Below are 21,339 nucleotides of genomic sequence, written 5' to 3'. Positions count from 1 at the left end.
CATTCGAGGGAAACTGCCATAAAAAGGGCGTTTTCATGAGAGCACCAACTCCTCAGTCGACAGCAGTAAATATTAGCTAGTTGATTAGCTGAATTAAGCTAGCAGCCTAGTTGATTCCTACCTGTTAGCCAAAGTGGCTACACCCCAAATAATGTTTCACTCTACTCCTCTATTCCTTAAATTTAAAAGGGTTTTCTATAAAACAAACCCACCACCCTGGATAAATTATCTCTCGAGACCACATATATTTTGCTATCAGACTGTAAAGACTCTAAACCTTTGGTCCACAGTAAATTTGGCAGTTTAGCGTGGATGCTGCCTCAATTGGCTAAATAACTGCAGTTTTTGGGACACAACAAGTTTGAGAAACATTGTTGAGCATGTTATCGCATTTAATGCAAACTTCATAACGTGTCCAATATGTTTACAGACAAATGTTAAAGATGACAAGCTGCAAATTAACCCATGCCGATTCAACGAATGCTACAATTTATCAGGATAAGTGGGTGGGCCCTTAGATCTGGTCTTGTGTCTCCTGCAGGTTCTCAACGGCACTGGGCTTTTGATAAAAGGTCAGCACTTTGGACTGTGTCATGTTGTTGAGTTGTTCTGTTTCTATAAATCAGAGTGTGTATTTGACTGACTTTATATCCCCTAAACTATTTACACACAAGCGCATATCTTTCCATGCTTTTGGTGAAGGTCAGGAACAGCATTATTTGTCTAACTAAGAATGGTCCAGGTAATGGGTGTATTTGCAAAATACACAGCTACTGCACAGATGCAGTATTTATCAAATCATGGGTCTGAAATGACAGATAACACCTTTGTGCATGTGTTCAGTTCCTTCCTGTCACCTATTTCGCACATATCACAACATCCCGACTGTAATTTGGCAACCAGACAAGTACACACACATGACATCACTGATTGAAACCGTACCAGAGTCTTAAGTATCTCAGAGGGACACGGGTCACACCTTGTCTGTCCTGTCCTGTAATGAGAGAAGAGAGGGTGTCAGCCTGTACATTCAAACAAGCCCAGGCACACGTCACATCAGCACATTAACTCAGCGATTCATTGACCCGCACCCAAGTGCCCTTGTTTTCAAAGCAGCCCTCCATTCATTCACTACCGAGATGAAATGGGCTTCTCTGATTTTGGAGGGGAACAGGAGGGGGTGTTAGTGGGTGGAGGATCAGATGACCAGTCACTCCTGTTTTGCTTCAGTGAGACTATATAGGTCACACCAGCCTTTGACTAATTAAAAATTCAGGATGGGTACCTGCTCTGTTCTCCAGAGGCATGATTTTTTTATTATAAATGAAAATAAAATCTATTAAACATCCTTTGCCACCTCAGTCTAACAGAGCAGAAAATATGATGTGTACACATAACTTGGTTAAGCTTCAAAATTACTGTTAACGTGTCTCACACACTTGCACTAAAAACACTGTGAAAAGACACATAAAAAGGTAATGATAAAGTTACCTCCCAGTTTTGGTGGTCCTCTGATGTCTTTTGTACATCAACTATTTTGTAAAAAAGAAAACAAAGAAAAATAATGATTTTAGTATATTAATTTTGTCTTAAGCCACCCACCATGAACGCTGCTAGGCAAGCTTCCTTGTAATTCCTTTGAGTAGACTTCAATAATACTTCTCCAGGCTTCCTGGAGGACATTCAAAGCTCTTCTTTTGATGTTGGCTGCCTCTTGTTCATTCCCTGTAAATATGAACTGCTTCAGTAATGTTGAGGTGCAGACTCTGTCTATCCAAGGTGTGCACACTGGTGAAGTGTTTGGGATCGTGCTGAAAAATGTAGTTGCCAGTTGCCAATCGGGTGCTTTCCAGGTGTTTCACAATGTAATGGTGCTTTTTTGCATTCATAAAATCCACCATATCCCAAACACCACTAGCTAAAATGCAGTCCCAAACCGTGACACAGTCTCTACCGGGTTTTACAGTTGGTTGTAAACACTCACTGTTGTACCTCTCTCTAGATTAGACTGAGAGTGAGTGAAAAAGCAGCCAAAGTCCAAAGAAAAATTCAAAAAGATCTTCAAAAACCCAGGAGAACTATTACTCAAGAACACTTTAAAAATTACAAGGTCTGGTTCCTGGGAAGCAAACAGATAGAAAAACCTCAGTACAGCACTGTAAAATTGCTGAACTGTTTGTTTAAAGTAGTTTAAAGGGTCAAATATCCACACAACAGCTAATCTGTGGTGGTGCACTGGTTTAAGTAAATGGCTTCTATTTTTAAGGCATATGAAGTGCATGGTTGGCGGCAGTGACAGTAAAGGGAGAAATGCAAGACAAATCTCTCTGTTTCCAAATTGCTATTTTCATAATGCAGTTTTTTAAACTGTAGTTTTGCCTCTGTGCACCACCAGTGTGGATTTGAAATCAAACAATCGATTTGTGGATGACAGAGTTGGCAGAGTAAAAGAAAAAAAAAACAGTCTTGGCTTCCCTTTTGTGATTTGCGATGGATGAAAAATGTGGCTAAATTGGGAGATATCCAAGGGTTCCTTTTGAAACTCGGCGTACATGTTTTGTTTGCACCTGGGCGGAAACAAATGTAGGTGACCTAATTAGAGCGGTGACATGCAAGCGGTTCTTTCTTTTTAAATAATTTCATGATGCAGACTAAATCCATCTGCACTTATGGCTAGTAGGGAAAAAAAGGTTTGACCATAACTAGAAGTGCATGAATCCACAGAGCTCTGTGTGCTACTGTTGCTCAGGTTTGAAAAGGTCTGTCACAGGAGTCATTTTAGCTCATCCAGGTTGTCATCTATTTGTACTGATCAAATTAGCAGAAACACAGTGACAGATATTAGCTAACAGTGATAATGCATCATCAGCTATGCAGGATCTGTGTTTGTGTGTGTGTGCATGTGTGTGTGTTAATGATCTCCCCTGATTCTAATTGATTTCTTGAACTTGGTAGATGCAGTGGGAAGTGCAACAATCAGACTGCCCTCCAGTGGTAATAGGCAGTACTGCATGTCTACAATGTTTGATTAAGAACATTTAGAAAAAACACGACAACCACTAAAACCACCTTTCCAATCTTGTGTTGCTCCACCTTATCATACCTAAAAGATATCAGAAGCAGTTTATATGAAGTGGATGGGGGCACACTGTCCTGCATTTGCAAAGTTTAGCCGGGTTATCTAAGCAAAGAACCAGTTTCCAATTATGTCACATCACCTGCCAGTAGTTTTCATGTTTTAGCTTTTTGGTTTATAACATATAGTAAGATAAATTGTTTCTTTCAGCACAGAGTTCAGAGTACCTTTCATATCCAGATAATCCCCTTTTGGCTAAGATTACATTGTTCCAGCTTATAATTCCAGACAGGATATGTTCATTTGTGATTACTTATTGTAGTCTAATGTCCTTTTGGGTTTCCCTAAATGACCCCGGCCTCTACAACCATCTCCAAGAGAATTAAATACAAAATACCTGAAATGACATCTACCTCCACACAGGAATATCCATTAGAGTACTACAACTGCAGCAAATCTGTGAAACAAGTCCTTGGTGCTTTTTTGGTTTTTGGTTTTTTCCTAACCTGCCTTCTCAAATTTGCGGACCTGTTATGTTGATAGATGGCGCTTTTATTTATATCTGGCGAGGCTTCTCATGAGAAACGCTCCCCCTCTCAGCTGCAGGGCTGCTGACTTGAATTGTGCCTTATTGGCCACACAGCACACAGGGAAAACAGATGGGTAATAAGGTCAGAGCAGACGTACCTCACACCAGCACAGACAGATTGCAGACGCACCAGCTGTGCTGACTCAGGACAACATTAGACCCAAGGGAGCCGGATTAAGATCTCTTTTTTTGTACAATCGGGAAGCTGTTGCTTTCTCTGTTATTTTTTTTCTCAAGTAGAGGTTAATGCAAATGAAAATGAAAGAAATGACCATATTTTTTCAATCTGTTTTTTATTCTCGTATGCAGTCCCACATTAACGCATTATTTTCTGCAAAGGTGGAAGAATTCAGATCACGCACATCTGTCAGCTATTTTCTGCTTTTTTACTTTTGAATTCTGAGAGTCATGAAGTCTGCTTCCCCTTGAGTTATTCATCCATCTCCAATCTGACCTATAGTGACTTGTCTCTGTTATGTCTTGCAGTCTAATATCTATCCTGTCTACATCAATCTAATACCTACCTGTCCAAATTTTGGACTTGTTTCAGGGCACTGTGGCCAGTTTGCTTGAAGAAGCAGACTGACTCAGCCTAGTAAACATGCAACAAACAATACCTGGACCTACCATACCTGGGCTGTGGTGTGCTTTGTCCATAAACCTTGCCAACACTTTTAAAAGGTACCATTACACTTTCATTCCCAGCTGTTTGTTTGTTTTTAATTCTTGGACTTTTTAATGAAGCAGCTTTGGTGATGCTGCTCAATCAACCAACTGTCTGTGTTCACAGCCAAGGCTGTGTGCCTGTGATGACCAAATTAGGGATATCTACTCTCACTGACATCATACGGACCAAACATTTAAAAATTGAAAAATAAAGAGGTTCGGGCATGTTGAGCTCAATTGTTTGAAACTGTGGGCGGGTTTAATATGACCATCCGCTAGCGCACCAGTAAATGTGAGAGCAATCAGTAATTTTGTGTTTCTTTTGAGTTACTTGTGTTTTAGCTTGCAATAGAAATGACTGCAGGAAATAGCACACATTTTAGTACTATTCTAGCTCCCCCATTGACATTTATTGTTTACTTCACATCATCTTTACCCCAGAGATTATTCTGTCCTAAGAAAAACTGGTTCATCACGCAGACACAGATGCACCATCCTCTACAGTGGCACTGTTTTTCTCACTATTTATTACAAATGGCCAGAGATCAGCGTGCTTACAGTTAGTATTGTGAGAATCTAGCTGAAAACACAGTTTAAGTCACTAACTTGTCTGGACTCTTGTCTTGTTGTAATGACCGAACCAGTTTGATGCCATTGATATTTGGGCCTTACACAGAAAAAATATTTTCTGTGTGATAAACAGTTAAAGAAGATTTTTATAAAAATATTTTTAGGTGCATCATTTTCAGCAGAAACCCTCACTGGAACTACTTTTTGTTTCTTATTGTACTTTTTTAATGCCCCATAATTCTTCGCAGGATTTGTTTGTTTTAGAGAAAGTTGACTGACTACACTTGAAACTGTGTTTTCAGCTAGATTCTGTTACAAATGTGTAGCTTTATTCAGAGCTTTGGAGTTCTTCTTGTAACGGGCGGTGCAAATTGTTTCTCAATTCTGTTTAAAAAATGAAGTTTGTTATCCTAATCTAATAATCTAATCTGATTAAACACATCGGTCTCAGTGCAGTTTAGCAGAGCTGTCAGTCAGTTACCTTGGAATAGGTTACATAACTCACAATCACAATCATGGATGTATGTATTTGTATCCATTTATTTATTTGTACTTGATTTATATTGCATTGGCATATGTAGATATTTACTGCTACCAAAGAGGTTTGGTTTTTGGTGGCATTCGCGTGCATGCGTAACACTCTGCCTGTAAACAGCTCCAAAGGTTTTGGATGAATTGTGATAAAACGTAAACCTGTAGGGATTTAAAGCTATTAAAATTCGACTTGCATCCACAAACCTTCAACGTCAGTTAAATTATTCATTGATTAAAAATTTACCCAAAAAAGCCTTATAACTTAAAGTTTGGTGGGTATTGTCAACATATAGAAAGTACTGTTTAAAGATTTAAAATATCATCTCACATTTGACCTCTGACCTTTTCTTCAACGTCAATAAATTGATCTGAAGCTCAAAGTGATAATATTCCCATATAGAGCTTTTTACAGGGAATATATGGGGATTCTAAATATCACTTTACTCTGGACCTCTGATTTTCTCTTAAAGATCAAACTTTCAGAAAATGTCTTTTTATCTTTAAAACTATTTTTAAAATTCTATCGCAAATGGTATATGTCAATTCTACACATCACATTATATTTTGCATCTACATTTAACATTTGTACTGATCTCCAAACTTTTTAAAGTGCATTTAAAGACAACAAAGATAAACAAACATAAGACACTAAACCAAACCAGTGGTAACCAGTGTAAACCAGTTTGTTTTCACTTAATTAATACATCATATGTGCATTTCAAAATCTGAATCTGTACATTTGATCTTTTGTTTTTTATTCCTACATTACTTCAACTTGAAAATGTTATTTAGACAACATATTCCTTATTTAAACACTCTTTATTTTACAGTTTTACTGATTACAGTATGTTTCAGAGGTCAATAAATTATTACACATTTTCGAACAACAGGCACCTTAACTCCTTAACTGTGGCTTATTCACGTAGATTTTTAAAAAAATCTTACTGTTTTCCCTGTAGTAGTTTTGATTCAGAATAAGCACTGCAATAATTACAACATCTGTCACAGCTGGAAAAGAAGCTCAAATCTACGCATATCTTTAAATTAACCAACATATAAACATCACAACCGTATAAGTCTGGTGAATAAAAATCTGTGTTCAGTGCATAATGTGCATGGCATCGGAGAAAAACATTCACCACCCCGTTGGAGTCTGGAGCTTTCTGCTTCAGTCCTCGGTGTCAGAGCTGTCTGCTGGGTCGGTGTTGTGAGTCAGCATGTAGTTGTCCATGTCAATGGAGGGGCAGTTGTGAAGGGAGTAACGCAGGCGCTCGGCGAGGATGGCCTGGCTCGTGTAAGGGGGCAGGCGAAGAAGGAAGAAACAGGTCTGAGCGGTTGGAAGTCCGTTGATGGGCTAAATATGAGCAGCAGAGAGAAAAAAAAAGCAAACCTTAATAATCTTACTCTTGGTATTTGTTCATGTAACCAGCTTCGTCACCTGGTTGTGATCTCCTTACCCTATCCACCTTGATGATCTGGAACTTCTGCGGGATATCAGTCAGGTTGGAGGGCAGCCTGGACCTGCCAGAGACGAAGCGTAGGAAAAGCACCCGCTCCTCATTCGTGAACTCCTCCAAGCTCTGCCAGAGCCAGCAAATGAGCTGGTGGCTCTCGGTGATATCGCGGTAACGCACCAGCTTCTTTAGCATCTCGACGGAGACTTCTGGCAGGCCGCAGACCAGCTGCTCGAGCTGCTGTGCCGTCAGCAGGGAGACAAGGGGCAACGGGATGATGGTAGACATGCCCTCTCTCACTGCTGCCACCTGGACATAACAGAACAAGCTCAGCTTTGATACTTCTGAGGGACGAGAACAACAAGAACAACAAACAGGGTGAGCAGCGAGCACTAATGGAAGCTGGCGGGCAGACCGGGGCACAAAAAATGAAGCAGAATTAAACTAAAATGAAACAAGCAAACACAAATAAACTGAACTGAAACAAAAATGTACTAAATAAATGAAATACAAAACTCTACTCAAAAGTTTTTGTAACATGAAACATTTACTCTTAACTATAGGCATAAAATAAGCGACCTGATCAGTATGATTGCAGGCTGCATGCTCAGATACATTTTTTTCATGTTAACACTTGACTACATTTTTGCCAGTCACAGCCAAATCATCCCACAACACTTCAAACCTGGGAATCCATCTCATGCAGTCTGTATTCCAGAGCTCTCTCCACATATTCAGTCCGGTTGCCAAAGGTCAGAGAGATGTTTTGACCTCCGGGAACTACAGGTACCAGCCTTCCATCTGCACTGTGGGCCATGAATGAATCCAGTGGGATCATCTTCAGAGGGAGATAACACAGAGGAATAATAATGGGAATAAGGTGAAGGGTTGAGAAATAAAGGACTTGGAAAAAAAACACAAAGCTCAGGAGGAAGGCGTAAAGGAAACATTAATATTAATTCATTCTGCAATAACCCAGTTCACACAATATCTTACCACATGGAAATTGTCCTCAGTGATTTCACTGTTTTCGAGGTGAAGGATGCCTTGGAGGTTGCGGTAGGTGAGCAGGTCCACCTCCTCCAAGTCAGCTCCCCCGAGTGGCATCGAGCAAAGCTGCTTCCACACCCAAGGAGCCAGATGAAGGTCCAGAGGTTTCTTAGTGCGCATGGCCACTGCCATCAAGATACCCAAGAAGCGAAACTGGACCATGTGATCATCCGAGTGCGCCGCTGGATTAAACAGGAACCTGTGAAGATACTCAGTTAGTACAAGAGGCTGTGTGTTCTGTTACACTTCTAAAACACTCAGAAATGTTTTTATTTTTTTATTTTAAATGTGCACCTGTCAGTGTTACTGCCCACATCTGCAAAGCTATTGGGAGTATGGATCAGAAGATCCACCACACCAGACTCCAGCTCCTGGTGTAAACACATTACCATTTATCAGTTAAAGTAAAGAACGTTCCAGCCTGCATTATTAGCAATCGCTGACGTTAATGTGCGGCTTTCATCCCCACCTGGCACATCTCGGTGATGGTATCATCAAATACTCCGCCAGCATCGTCAGCTCCCTCTCCTACCAGCTTGACCTTCCAGGCTCGTGACGGCAGCCGCAGCTCCAGAGGATTCAGGCTCACCACTTGTTTTGCGATCTGCACGAAGATGGGTTTGCTCGAACGCCCTCTGCAGAGGAGTAAGAGTGAGGGAATATGACGTTTTTAATGGGTACACAGAACAAGTAACAGGTCAAAACAACAAAGGTGCCAAACAAAAGCCCTGAAATTCCATTATTAATCCTGGCCGGCCAATTGGAAACACAGCAAGCTGTTCTGGCCAAGTCCTGTTTTTCCACCAGCTGGCTCCTGAAGACATTCACATGCTGCCAACACGCTGAATGTCATGGTCATTCTTACCTTGTGGAAAGCCGTTTTACAGTGATCTGAGGCCCATATGTTTTGCCCTGGGTCATTGTTCTGCCAATCGAGCGCACAAGAGGCAGAGTGTTGACCTTGGGTGATAGAAGGCCTCTGAGCTCCCCTCGTATAATGGCTGTTGTTCCTGAATTATAGCGTGAAGTGGACACCTGCATATAAGGATGGAAGGGACAATAAAAAGGAACAGATGCACAATTATTGCCAGGAAGTATTTATTACTCTTTTAACACATTAAAAAGAGCAAAAAAGGGGATTACAGGTACCGGATTTTTGGTGTCCAGGTTGAGCAGCCTCCAGGATTTGTACATGAGATCAGAAAAGTGGTAGAGTACCCTGAGGCGCATGCTGAGAACATCAGGGCTACAGTCTTTCAGAGTGGTGTACTGGGGAGGGACTGACTGTGGAAAGCCTAACTGGAAATTTCCAGAGCCACCTGGAGATAAAAGTAAAACATGCAGTACCAGGTGTGTTTCCATTCATCCATCATAGTGTGTGCAATGTAACGCCGTATGTGTCTGTACCTGAGTTCTTCATCGAGGTAGAGGGGGTGGTCCACGCCGAACTGTGGCAGCGGCCAGCAGAGATCTGCCTGATGTTTTTACCCTGGAGGGCTGCGACAAGCGTGGGCTCTTTCACTGAGTTGGTGTGCCCAAGGCCAAGCTGGAACACACGCATTAAAACACAACATGGCAAGATGTTAAAATCTGCAATGTAAGCACAGCCTGTCATTTTCAGAGCACGCTGATTACCTGTCCATTGCTGTTGCAGCCCCAGGCATAGACGTCTCCAGTGGAGGACATGGCGAGCACATGGTCAGAGCCCACAGCAATGTCTTCTATAAACAGTCCTTCCAGGGACGGCACCACCTGGGGGCAGGATTTGTTCTTCAGCATGGAGTCCGGCAGGCCAATCGCACGCTCTGAAAAAAGTAATGCAATTTTTTTTTGTAAGTTTTAGTTTCCTTGGTAGCAGGAAGTTTAAATTTTTTTTGATGTACGCTCAATCATTCAGGTAAGGAAGCATTTTCAGTCTCCCACTGAAAACATCCAGATGCACAGAATCAACTTTTGGGGATTTAGGGAAGCTTGCAAACAATATTTCAACCAATAATGCAAACACTGTTGGGTTTACATAACATGTTTGAATTTGACAGTAAAATGTACCTTGACCAAATGTGTAGACATGTCCATCACAGGCCAAGGCCACAGAGAACTGAGTTCCACAACAGACCTTCTTAATTCTCTTATTGCAAAGTTGCTCAACTTTCTACAAACAGGAAAAAAAATAACACAAACATAAACTTTTTGTCCTTCCAGGATTCCTAAAAGTGAATCTTTGGTAGCGCTGACCTACCTGAGGGTAGTATTTTGCTGTGGAAGAACCAGTTCCCAATTTACCATGATCTCCATCTCCAAATGCCCACACAACCATGCCATCAAGAGACACCACCAAAGTGTGACTGAGACCACATGACACCTGAGAAACGTAACCAAAGTTTGATTTTTTTCAGTATAAAAATTGACATTTAAAGTCTTTTACATTCAAAGCCAATGCTGTCCATGATTTACCTGTCCAACATGATATCCCTCTAGTGCAGCCACCCTTTCAGGTAGCATTTTGTTAGATGTCGACCTTTGACCCAGACGGCCAGATTCACCACTACCGAAGGTGAACAACTTCCCATCTGCTGTAACCACAGCAGAATGCTTGAAGCCACAAGCGAGCTAACAAAGCAAAGCTGTGTTTAATTCATCTATGTCAACAAATATTTGTGTTTAAATTCACTCAGTCAGTGAACTTTGAAAATATTCTTTTTTTTTAAAGCTACAAAGTAAGAAGCACTGCAATCAAACAGTGGCTGCATTTAATAAAATACAATAAACTCATGATTAGTTTTATTGAAAAAAACATTAAAATATCACATGACAAGTTTGGTGCAAAGACTTCCTCGATACCTGAACGACCTCTTCTCCTTGCAGCGCCTCTATCTGTTTGGGTCTCCTCTGTCTTTCACTGCTGCCATGACCCAGTTTTCCAAAATCTCCGTCTCCCCAGCTGAATACCTCCCCAGTCTCAGTCAGGGCCATCGAGTGTCCGTCTGACCCACAAGATGTCGCCAGCTGTGTCACCACGTACCCTGCCCACAGACAAGTGTAAATTAGACTGATACAAATTTACAAATTAGAGGAAATTAACAGTTAAGCCTAATTACAAGCGAATACATCCAACTGCAGTACTACAAGGAAACTAGTTTTCCTTCCAATCTCTTGAGGACAAAAAACCCCCAACAAAAAACCAAAACACAGAGATTCAAAAGCAGACCAGCGCCGACTGGTTCTTACCCCCTTTGGGAATACTTTACCTTGAAAAACAGAGATAATAGTTGGAACATAGAGATCATCAGAATTCCCTTGGCCCAGTCTGCCATATTGTCCTTCTCCTACAGCCAGTACAGTCCCATTGGACTGGAGCAGAAAGGTACAGTTCTGACCACACACAACCTGAAAGACAGTTGAATCGCCCAAAAAAGTGAAGTAGCATTATAAAAGAGCAGCAATCAGGAACAAAGACTGCACCCTGAGTGAAACAGTACCTGCTGTGTCTGTAACAGAGAGGGTGCCAGTGTAGGCATCATAAGATTGATTCCCATTCCAGCCAGCTGCCCGAAACGTCCATTGCCCCACAGATACACCTCAGTCTTTCCCCCATGTTGCCAATCCTTAGAGACACAGGAGGGCACACAGCACTTTCAGTCAATCGAACAGCCTAATGTTTGTCTTTTTTGTTTCCTTCACACCTGAATTGTTTTTAAGAATGGCACAACTATTACCTCTGGTCTACTGGTGGCCCACGACATCAGCTGCTCATCCATCCTGAAACTCCACTTGCTATTGTCCTAAAGGACAAAGGAGAGCATAAAGTTGCAAGAAGTCAATACAAGAGAGACTATAATATAATAGAGACAAAGCAACAGCATCAAACAGAATGTCCCTGCTCACCAGTGCCTTGGCAATTTTATTGTCCTGCACATCCTGAAATGCTGAAACAATGAAGGCTTCAGGGAAGGCAGTGCCACTGGCTATAGCCTCAGCGCTGCGCACTGTGGTGGCATAAGTGACTAGCCAGGTCCACTCTGGAGGGCAGGAGTGAGCATCGGGGTAAGTGTGGTGTGGCGGGTGTGGGTAATAGCACAGGTGTTTCTCCAAGTACAACCCAACTGTCAAGGAGGCCAGGCTCTGCAAGAAGGCACTGTGGACGAGCTGGTCGCCAGCTCCCACATGGGTCTGCAGAGAAGACATTCGAAGTCATGTCTCAGTTGCAGAACATGAAACAGCTCCAATATAGCTTCAACATGCAGTTTAAATAAATTACCCGCTCATAGTTGTACTGCTCCTGCAGCAGCAGGGGCAGCCTCTCCAGGAAGACAGCCAAACAAGGTGCCCGATTTAGACCCGAAACGTTTTGGCTTCTGAGGACCATACGACAGGAAGCTAGCACGTGATTTTGGTTGATCCAGTCAGGGGTGCAGCAGATCAACAAAACATCCTGGGAAATGACAGAACAGATATTTTTACCCAAGCAGCACTGAGGGAATTAAAATGATTATAGATGTTAACATTATTATAAATATAGAAATAAATGAGATATACTAGCCACACATTAGGGCTTTGAGTGATTCATATTACCTTTGACCTTCCAAAACAGGCAGCAACCCCCATGTTTGGTATCCACGTAGTGCTGACAGCTGAACCCAAACCGGTAACAGTTTGTAGCACCGAACCATCCTGTAACAAGCAGAAAGAAACACATGGATTACAATTTTGCAGTGAATCACGGCAAGCAGTTCCTTCGTTACCACACAAAGCAGATGGACTTAATAATTAGGGATGTTGGCACTAATTTAAGGGGCAAACAGAAATAATCTTTTTTTTCTGACCTGTAAGGACCAGATGTTGAGTAGACCCCCTATCCCGCCAGACACTAGAGCTAATCCACTGGAACAAAATGAAAGGGACTTCACGGCCATAATGTGGCCATGAAGTACAAATGCACACTTTGCACTATCCTGCTGTAAAGAGAAGAAGAAAGATGATTTCATAAGATAAAATTGGTTACACAAACAGGTGACTTTATGAAAGCAACGAAATAAAATTAACAGCACCAAAGAGCTTTAGCAGCAGATCCAAACTCACCTTGGTCTCAGTGTCTCTCTCCTGGCTGTTCAACATGTTGGGCAACGATACAACAGTGCCCCCCTGTGGTAGTGTCCAGACATACACAGAGCCATTCTGACAACCTCTGTCGAACCACACAGAAGAAAGACAGAAATCAATGATCAGCATGAAACCTACATGAATTTTTCTTCTTCTTCTTCTCTAAAATGTTACAAAACTGTATTAAACATACGCGGCCAGCATTAGTCTGGGATCAGGTGCTCTTCCAGGGAGTGGACACCATTCGGCAATGTTAACAGTACTGGTGTGGAAGAGATTGTGGAGGGTCACCCAGGAGCTCCCAGAGCGTCCCAGTACCTTTACTACCTCTGACCTCCCCAAACAGAGCAGCAAGTGTCCTGTGGGGTCCCACTTTAAGGAGCACACGCTGTCCTATATCGTAAAGAGCAGGGCAGATGAGCAGTCAGTAAGCATCTCATGTTAGGAAAGTGAATTCATGTGGCACAGCAAAAGAGAAAAAACATGACAGATGACTTTATATTTTTTTTAAAAGAGAACCCCCCATAGAACTGCCACAATATCGAGACCAAATTTTCTGCAGTGCTCACTAATACATTGCAGTTAGAGTGAGTGTGGATGGCAAACCTGGAAGAGAGACAGCACTACGGGCTGCTCGTTCTCATAAGTTTCTGTTGTGGACAACAGGATCTTCCCACTGGGATAGCCCGCTGCAAACGCTTTGTCCTCACTGTGCCAGGCTACACACTGGGGAGCTAGAAGACATATGAGGTTATTGCACGTCTCTGCATGATGAGAGTTTACTAAGAATATTTGATAGATATCACTCTTAAGTCTGTAAGTCTTCATAATTTATATTTGTGAATTTAGAGCAAGCAGGCAGTTAGCATAGCATTAAAGCAGGAACAGGTTAGCTGTGTCTCAGATTCAACACCTGTTAATATATTGATTCAATTTTGGTCACCAGCTTTGTTTTTAAGCAGCAACAGTTGCGTGTAAGACTCTCCTTACCCTCGTTCCTGTGGCAGGCAGTGAGTTCAGTGCTCCTCACAAGCAGGTCTGTTTCCTGCATTGTGACCTGCAGCCAGCACAGTGAGCCATCCAGCCGTCCCACCAACAGGCTCTCAGCGGGTCTATTCTTACAGGCTGCAGACTGGTCAAGCACCCACAAACTGAAGGCCTGAGCCCAGCAAAGAGCAGTGACCCGAGAACCCTGGTTCTCCACGTGACAGAGCGATCCTAAAAAGCAGCAGACACACAGTCACATGGGCTAAAGTCTGTGTTTTTGTTTGACAGGTCACAGAATAATGTGCCTTGATATTGTCAGTCGTGTCATATTCATCTGCAGAAAGTGAGAATTTTCTCTACATTTTCTCTATTAATTTAATTCTTAATTTTTTTTTATTTTTTTTTTATTATTATGATATAGTTATTTTATCCTTTTAATTTTAATATAAAATGCAGAGTACTGAAAGAAAGAGTTCTTCATTAATCTGACATTATTACAGAACATAAATATAAATTTTACGTTTTTATTATTAGCTGCAAGTAACTGTAAAATCTGAAGAACAAAAGACTTGTAGGAACTACCTCTAATGTTCATGATGTTGATGTGTTTGTTCTCGGGGGCAGCCAAAAAGTTCCCCCCTGTACTCCAGTACACAGGAGACATGAGATGACATCTGCCAGCCCTCTCACTGCTTGATCGGTCTGTCTTACTGCAAGTATCAACGGGATAAAGGACACGTTACAGCAACACCAGTCCATTCAGTATAATTAAAACTTTATGAGCAGGTATATTAGACTTTGAAATGTAAATTAAGGCTTTGTTAGATTTGGTAGTTAAAATGAGCAATCTGTGTATAAAATGCAAAACTACAAAAAAGTATAACCTGGTAATACAGGAGAAGGTGGTCTGTAGCTCCACGGTGTTGTGGCTGATGCTCCATAGCTGTACCACTTTGTCCTGAGAACATGTAGCCAACAAACTCTGCTCACTGCTCCAGGAACAGCTGGCCACCTAAACAGAAGAGAAACAGTGTAAACGTACTTTTAATTTACATCCACTCATCCATCCATCTTCTTAACTGCTTATCTAATTCAGGGCCACAAGAGGATCGACTCTATCCCTGCTATCACAGGGCGAGAGGCAGGTTCATCACAGGGTTAACACACAGAGACAGAATTACTAATCAACCACTGAGCATGTCTTTGATGTGGGTACCTGGAAGTGAACCCACACAGGCAGAGGGAGAACATGCAAACTCATTTTACTATATACTTCACATTTACCTGGGAAATGCAAGATCCCAAGCAGTTTAAGGTATTATAAAGTCATAGTTACAGCTGTGAGTGTAATCATTTATATTCTAAGTGGTGGTTGTTGTTTTTTTAGCAACAGGCCTATGGTAATAGAGAAGATTAAAACTCAATCTTTCCAGCAAAACAAACCACAAAACACATCTTACACAACACACAAAAAAAAAACAACAACAAAAAAAGGATGCACATATGACTCACCTTGTTATAATGTCCTTCCAGTCTCTTAAGGGGGCATTTCCGCAGGTCACCAGCCAAGTCGCTGTATGTTTGAGGTCGATGAGAACTGTCCCTTCCTGTGGCAGCCAAAGCCTGCACCAGCTGTTGTGCTGCCCACTGGCGGTGTTTACTGGTTAGCCGAGCAGAGAGGACACATGCTGCCAATGCATTTGCCAGCTCCAGAGGGCCAACTTTGGCACTGAGGTGTGGCAAAGAGGAGGGAGTCAAAGAGGAAGAGCCCCCCTGGTTTCCTGCATCTGAGCCAGAGGAGAGCTATTTTAGTAACAGTGCATTAAATCATTGCATCCAGTACAACAAACAGGCTCTCTCTCACCATTAGTCTCGTGTTCAGCTTTGTCTGGGGTGTAACAGTGATGGCTCTTTTCAGTGAGCAGGGACACCAGACTTTGTGTGACCAGGAACGTTGGCGGTGTCTGGTCATGATAGTCCCTCTGCTGCTGGGCTCCCGGGTTTGCAGCTGTTAAGCTGGCATTCAGGCATGCTCTTTGCTGTGGGTCACTGATGGCTCCAATATTAACCCCTGTAGCTGCTGCCATCAGGTCCTAACAGAAATAACGTTAAACATACGTTCACGTTTTTAGAATTACTTGAAGTTCAGGCAAACCATATTAATAAACAAATATTGTTTTGATGTTTGTGTTCAGTCAAACAAGAGCAAAGTGTTGTAGTTATGAAATAAAAAAATAGGATTAAGTTTATTAGCATTTGTATTTGTTTTCCGTTTTTTGGTGACTCATGCAAAATACTGGGACACTAATTTTTTACTTTTCTCGTATAACTTGAGTTATCTTTATCTATAGACCACACTCAGCTAGATCATCAATAAAGATTTAAAGAGGACATCCTTTACTGGATGTCCATGGAGGCTATAATTACTTAAACCTTCTACACACCAAAATTGCACATAAGACTCAACTGAACCTGATTTTAAACAAGATCACATGACTTTATCAAGCTTTTAGAACTCAGAAACCTGAATTATCTATAATCAGCAGACTGACAGGAGAAAACTAACCTGAGTGCATATCTCCACCAGCTCTCTGTAAGCAGTAGGACTGTGGGACACCACGCTGCCAATGGCTGAGGTAAGAAAAGTGAGGCAGGTGGAGTTGCTGCCATCTGTCGCCAGCCCTCTCATACTGGACCGACCGTCCACCCAGGTGTGAGCCCTGCCACCTGCCGCTAAAGTCATCAAACGCACCAGAATACGGATGTCTGCCAGACCCAAGGACTCAAGTCCATTAGACTGGCTACTCACTGATGCACTGAAGATGACAATAGGAAAGGACTCATGAAACCACTCAGCAAAAGAATAAATTTTAAAAAAGAATACAGAAAATGTTGTTGATTTTATAATCATACTAACCTTGAGGCAGTCTGGGACAGCGCTCTCATCACGATGCTGTAAGCAAGCAGAATCTGGGCTGTGGATGTGACTCTCCTTAATGCTTTCAGTCTATCATGAGAGTCCCTCAGTGATACTGCCTGCTGTCCGAGGCTCAAAGAGGTCTTCTGCTCGACAAGGGCATTCCCTATTGGGAAGAAATACGTAAAAACATTTTAATTAAAAGGAAAAACATGATTTTGAATGGAACGGTAAAACCTAAGAACACTTATGTAGTGTGGGTGTGCAAGATATTCACAATCCTAGATCCAAACAGACAGCTGGAAGTACTGTTTGTGTTTCAGATGTCGCGCTATGATAAGTGAGCGATGAATCACCACCCAGCAGTGAATAAAACTAGGTTTTGATCCTGGGGTCTTGCTGCCAACATGCACAGAAGGAATGTGGGCGTGTGTTACAAGTCGAAAAACTTAGCAAACCATTCACCAAAATATAAAAAAAACAGTGGACAGTAAGCTTCTGAGTCTTTATGGCTTGATTCTTTGTGAATGCCTGGCAGTTTATGTACAAGTCTGCAGACACATTTTTGGTTTTTATCATTTTGTTTTTCAGTTCTGTACCTGTTAAAAGACATCATTTTATGCATCAAGGTTCTGTAATTCTGTTTTAACTTAAAAAACTACAGCACTTGGTTCTTTGTATAACAAAACAAAATGAAATAATACCTTTGGGAACAGGTGCTCTTGAAGGACAAGCTGAACTGTAAACTAGCGCTCCAAGTGGATCTGGCTCTGTAAAGGCAATGGGGTCTGGTACCAACTTCTTCTCAGTCAAACCGAGTGGTCTGAGCAGGAGCCCAAAATCTTCCAGTCCTGTCAGTTTCTCTGTGTCATACTCATCTTGGTGGCTCATCTCCCAGTCATCTACACAAGCAGAAGGACCATTCATATTGTATATTCATTATAAAGTCAAAGATAATTGTTCTGTTGTACCTCACGTTAGATAAAAAATACCTTCCATACCATCAGATGTGCTGTCCATCTGGCCAATTAAATCTGATGTCAGGCCTTTAACCCTAAAGCAAAAAGTAGGACACAACAATGATGAAAAGTGAGAAAAAGAGTAAATCCAAAATACATGTGGAGCATGTTCCATGAGTCTACCATTTCCCATCTGTACATTATCTCCTGTACCTTTCATATTTGGAGTTTGGATTGCTTGCATTTGCAGCCAGGTACTTTTCCCTGCAGGTGCTGCAGAGGAGGTAGAAGGGGAAGTTGGAGCCACATTCCCCTTTGAACCAAACATCCACGTAGGCCCCAGTGCTGTCATAGCCCTTACGTGCAGCACTCTGCCCACAGCCTGGGTGTCGTCGCTTTATGTGATTGTTAAACTGCAAGGTGAGGGTGTTGCACAGCTCACATTTAACCATCTGACTGTGTTCCTCTCCAGCCTAAAAGGGGCATAGTAAAATGCATGTAAGGACAGTAAGAGAAGAGCCTAAAAAGTTATGCATGTGGACTTGGACTGTCAAAAAGCATTAAAGTCAAATCTTTGTTTAACTGGACTAACTTTGCATATCAATTCAGTCACTTATATTTATTAAAGTCTTTAAAGAGACTGAGATAGATTAAAATGATATTTTTTCATGCACATTAAGTGCTTATGTGTCACCTCCACTATCTGCAGTGTGTCTCTCTCCAAGCTGAAGAATGAAGGGGTGAGGAGGTCCTCGTAACTTTCTTCATGGTATGGATCATCCATGTAGCCAAGCTCTGACTCTTCCTCAGCAGAGTAAGGGTGAAACTCTACCTGCTCCGGCCAATCACTGACAGCTGTGTGCTGTTGATACAACTGGGGGAGGGGGCTGGGTGATGGCAAGTCTGAAAATAAAAAGTTTTGTTAGAATTGAAAATACAATAGATTAAAAGGAACTGTTGTCCGCAGCTGATCTTTGAACATAGTTTAAATGTTTTGCATTTCATTTTGATTTTCCTCTGTGTCTGACCTGCCCTTCGGAACGAGGTCCTCTGAGTGGGGCCTGAGCGTCGCCGCCGGGCCGGAGGAGGTCTGTTCCTAGTGAGGTGGACATCCAAGAAGTTCTCCCTTTCAATCCAGTCGAGCCCGGGCAACAGGCTGTAAATGAAATAACTGAGGCTGTCAGTGTACTCATTAAATGTACTGAATGTACTGAGTGTATGTTCATTGGATCCCTCACCTTTCAGTGGTGTGACTGGTGGGGCGCTCGGGGCACTGAACTGTCTCTGGCCCATCTGGGGACGGAGTCTCAGGAGCCCCCTCTGGTCTTGGTGACTCAGCTACTTGCTGCTCCTCAGTCAGAGGGTGCTCTAGCATCCAGCTGGCCAACACCTCAATGGTTTGTGAGTCCAAGTCACCTGCTACATCTGGGGGAACCACAGGGAAGTTGAACTGTCAGTTCAAAAGGAAAAGATGCATCGCAGAGTGCTGCATTGCTAATTCATGTCAGACATCACCATGCGACCACTACTGTTTATAGTCTGAGATCACCAGGCACATCTGACACACGCAGGTGTGACAAGAGAGTGAAATCTGTGATATAAAGGGTGAAGGTCTAAAATTTAGATGAAAAAAAAAGGTGGTGCCAAAAATGTGACAATATTCGCATACTTTAAGTTGCTTACATGCTCATAATGTATGTGTACCATATGAGAACAAAATATTGTGAATTGGTCCATTTTTATGAAAGCAAATCTTCTGTGAAGATGAGATTTTTATGAAATACTGCAAATTAAAGAAAGTGAACTGTGCAAAAACTTTTCCACAAGTGGTGAAGAGAATCTTAAACCGATCAGTAAATTGTAATGCTAAGGTGGGGAGCCACTGAGGTGTGGATTGTTCACAAAAACCCAGTTGAAAAACTGGAAAGTCTCAGTTGATGTCCACCAATGAACAGCAACACGAAAATCCCAAAACTAGAAAACTGAACTTCTTATCAAAGAAAAAAGAATTTTCTCAATCAAAACGACACTTATCCTATTTTAGATACTACAGGAAGGTTGAAACACGCAGTAAAAGGACAGATATTAAGAAGATAAAGCACATGAAGCAAAAATGTTGTGGCATCAGACACACTACACAAAGCAGTACCTGCTGCCTCCATGGCCCAGTAGATATGTCTCATAGAGAATCCCATTTCTAGCAACCGACTGGTGACAAACATTTGTGTCCGTTCTGGTGATTGAGGAGATAAGAAAAAGTGCACAAAAGAACAGAAAACAAAAACAAGCCCACAGCTCCATTTCGGGAAGTATATGTGTAATTTAGCAATTGTTTTTATTTGTTTATGCTGCCTCTTACAATTTTAGATTATGAAAGGCCTCCTCATCTTATGTAAAGAACTCCACTTTCTTGCAGGCTTGTAGATAATAAATGATTAAAGTTGCAAGTCAACTAGCCCTTTAATCCAACTCTATCCCATGATATGAAACACAGAGGAGACCTTTAGTCTAAAGGACCTAGCTCAGAATGCCACCAACATAAATGACAATGAAAAACAAAGGTGCCATTCAAGCATGTGAGTGCATGCATTTGATAGTATTAATATCTGACTAACAGCAGAGCAAAACACATGCTGTTTTGAGCAGCAAGTCTGCTGTGACCAAAGGCTAAACATTTATAACCATGCATAAGACATACGATTCCAACTCAGTTACTACTGATCTACTGTGTTCCTTTGAATAAACCTCTGAGACACTAAGACATTTTCTTTTACACACTCCATTAAAATGTGATCTTTTTCTTAAATTAGATGACTTTTTTTCTCGTGGGTTTTTTCTCCCCACCATTGTCTCTGTGCTCATTCTTACCCAGGCTGCTTCTGGCCTGTGTGCTGCAGGGACCGGGTTCCATGAAGCTAGTCTGCTGTTCTGTGAAGGCATCACAAGAAGCAGAGCTGGCAAGGCTGAAGCAAGGGTGCAACACAGGGGGAGTGCTAACCAGTCCCGTAAGCGTAGGGAACCGAGTTAGCACCATGTGCCTAGAGGAAGTGAGGATACAGCATGTAGAGTAATGACAAAGCAGAAGCAGCGCTGCACCAGTAGGGTTACATTTTCAATAGACATTTAACATATTAAGTAAATGAAAGGATCAGTTGAGCTTTATTCATTCTGATTTACTGCTATATATATGAAAGTCACAGTAAAACTAATTATGTATTCATCTATATTAACCTATATCATTCTGAAGTCTTTGGTCAAAATCTTCTCCTTCTTCTTGTTAAAACAAGCAGAAGTGAAGGCTTTAAATGTTATCTGCAGTTTTAACACATGTGACTAGAGCTGTGTTTCTGTTTGCTTCTTGAAAGCAGACGTAACACTGACACTACGGTCAGCTGGTTGAGTTAGAAGAAGAACAAGCAGGCAGAGCTGCAGCCTTG

General features: G+C 41.9%; 1 protein-coding gene across 8 annotated transcripts in view; it reads right to left on the bottom strand.

The window, feature by feature from the left end:
- Positions 1-5,421: 5,421 nt before the first annotated feature.
- LOC102313550 (probable E3 ubiquitin-protein ligase HERC1) overlaps positions 5,422-21,339 on the bottom strand; it is a 43,155-nt gene continuing 27,237 nt past the window's right edge. For 4 of the 8 annotated variants that reach the window (XM_005948910.3, XM_005948912.3, XM_042214904.1 and 1 more), the window contains exons 42-80: positions 20,771-20,940; positions 20,052-20,135; positions 19,141-19,327; positions 18,931-19,058; positions 18,597-18,805; positions 18,116-18,375; positions 17,945-17,997; positions 17,648-17,845; positions 16,944-17,109; positions 16,593-16,842; positions 15,891-16,119; positions 15,539-15,813; positions 14,911-15,038; positions 14,609-14,736; positions 14,030-14,257; positions 13,646-13,773; positions 13,233-13,432; positions 13,019-13,124; positions 12,763-12,894; positions 12,512-12,610; positions 12,198-12,371; positions 11,825-12,109; positions 11,656-11,721; positions 11,419-11,544; positions 11,188-11,326; positions 10,781-10,962; positions 10,394-10,549; positions 10,179-10,301; positions 9,989-10,091; positions 9,575-9,744; positions 9,347-9,485; positions 9,089-9,258; positions 8,805-8,974; positions 8,409-8,574; positions 8,234-8,310; positions 7,886-8,138; positions 7,575-7,727; positions 6,893-7,198; positions 5,422-6,789 (exon numbers count right to left, since the gene is read on the bottom strand). In XM_005948910.3, coding sequence (XP_005948972.1) covers positions 6,604-6,789; positions 6,893-7,198; positions 7,575-7,727; positions 7,886-8,138; positions 8,234-8,310; positions 8,409-8,574; positions 8,805-8,974; positions 9,089-9,258; positions 9,347-9,485; positions 9,575-9,744; positions 9,989-10,091; positions 10,179-10,301; positions 10,394-10,549; positions 10,781-10,962; positions 11,188-11,326; positions 11,419-11,544; positions 11,656-11,721; positions 11,825-12,109; positions 12,198-12,371; positions 12,512-12,610; positions 12,763-12,894; positions 13,019-13,124; positions 13,233-13,432; positions 13,646-13,773; positions 14,030-14,257; positions 14,609-14,736; positions 14,911-15,038; positions 15,539-15,813; positions 15,891-16,119; positions 16,593-16,842; positions 16,944-17,109; positions 17,648-17,845; positions 17,945-17,997; positions 18,116-18,375; positions 18,597-18,805; positions 18,931-19,058; positions 19,141-19,327; positions 20,052-20,135; positions 20,771-20,940 — 6,502 coding nt within the window. In that variant the 3' untranslated portion in view covers positions 5,422-6,603. The remainder of the gene's footprint in view (positions 6,790-6,892; positions 7,199-7,574; positions 7,728-7,885; positions 8,139-8,233; positions 8,311-8,408; positions 8,575-8,804; positions 8,975-9,088; positions 9,259-9,346; positions 9,486-9,574; positions 9,745-9,988; positions 10,092-10,178; positions 10,302-10,393; positions 10,550-10,780; positions 10,963-11,187; positions 11,327-11,418; positions 11,545-11,655; positions 11,722-11,824; positions 12,110-12,197; positions 12,372-12,511; positions 12,611-12,762; positions 12,895-13,018; positions 13,125-13,232; positions 13,433-13,645; positions 13,774-14,029; positions 14,258-14,608; positions 14,737-14,910; positions 15,039-15,538; positions 15,814-15,890; positions 16,120-16,592; positions 16,843-16,943; positions 17,110-17,647; positions 17,846-17,944; positions 17,998-18,115; positions 18,376-18,596; positions 18,806-18,930; positions 19,059-19,140; positions 19,328-20,051; positions 20,136-20,770; positions 20,941-21,339) is intronic. The other 4 variants (XM_005948913.3, XM_042214907.1, XM_042214905.1 and 1 more) reach the window with 3 other exon arrangements.

This window comes from Haplochromis burtoni, unplaced genomic scaffold (assembly GCF_018398535.1).
Source record: "Haplochromis burtoni strain Fernald_Lab_line unplaced genomic scaffold, NCSU_Asbu1 Contig_626, whole genome shotgun sequence".
NCBI classification, from domain to species: domain Eukaryota; kingdom Metazoa; phylum Chordata; class Actinopteri; order Cichliformes; family Cichlidae; genus Haplochromis; species Haplochromis burtoni.
This window is presented reverse-complemented; position numbering and strand designations above follow the sequence as displayed.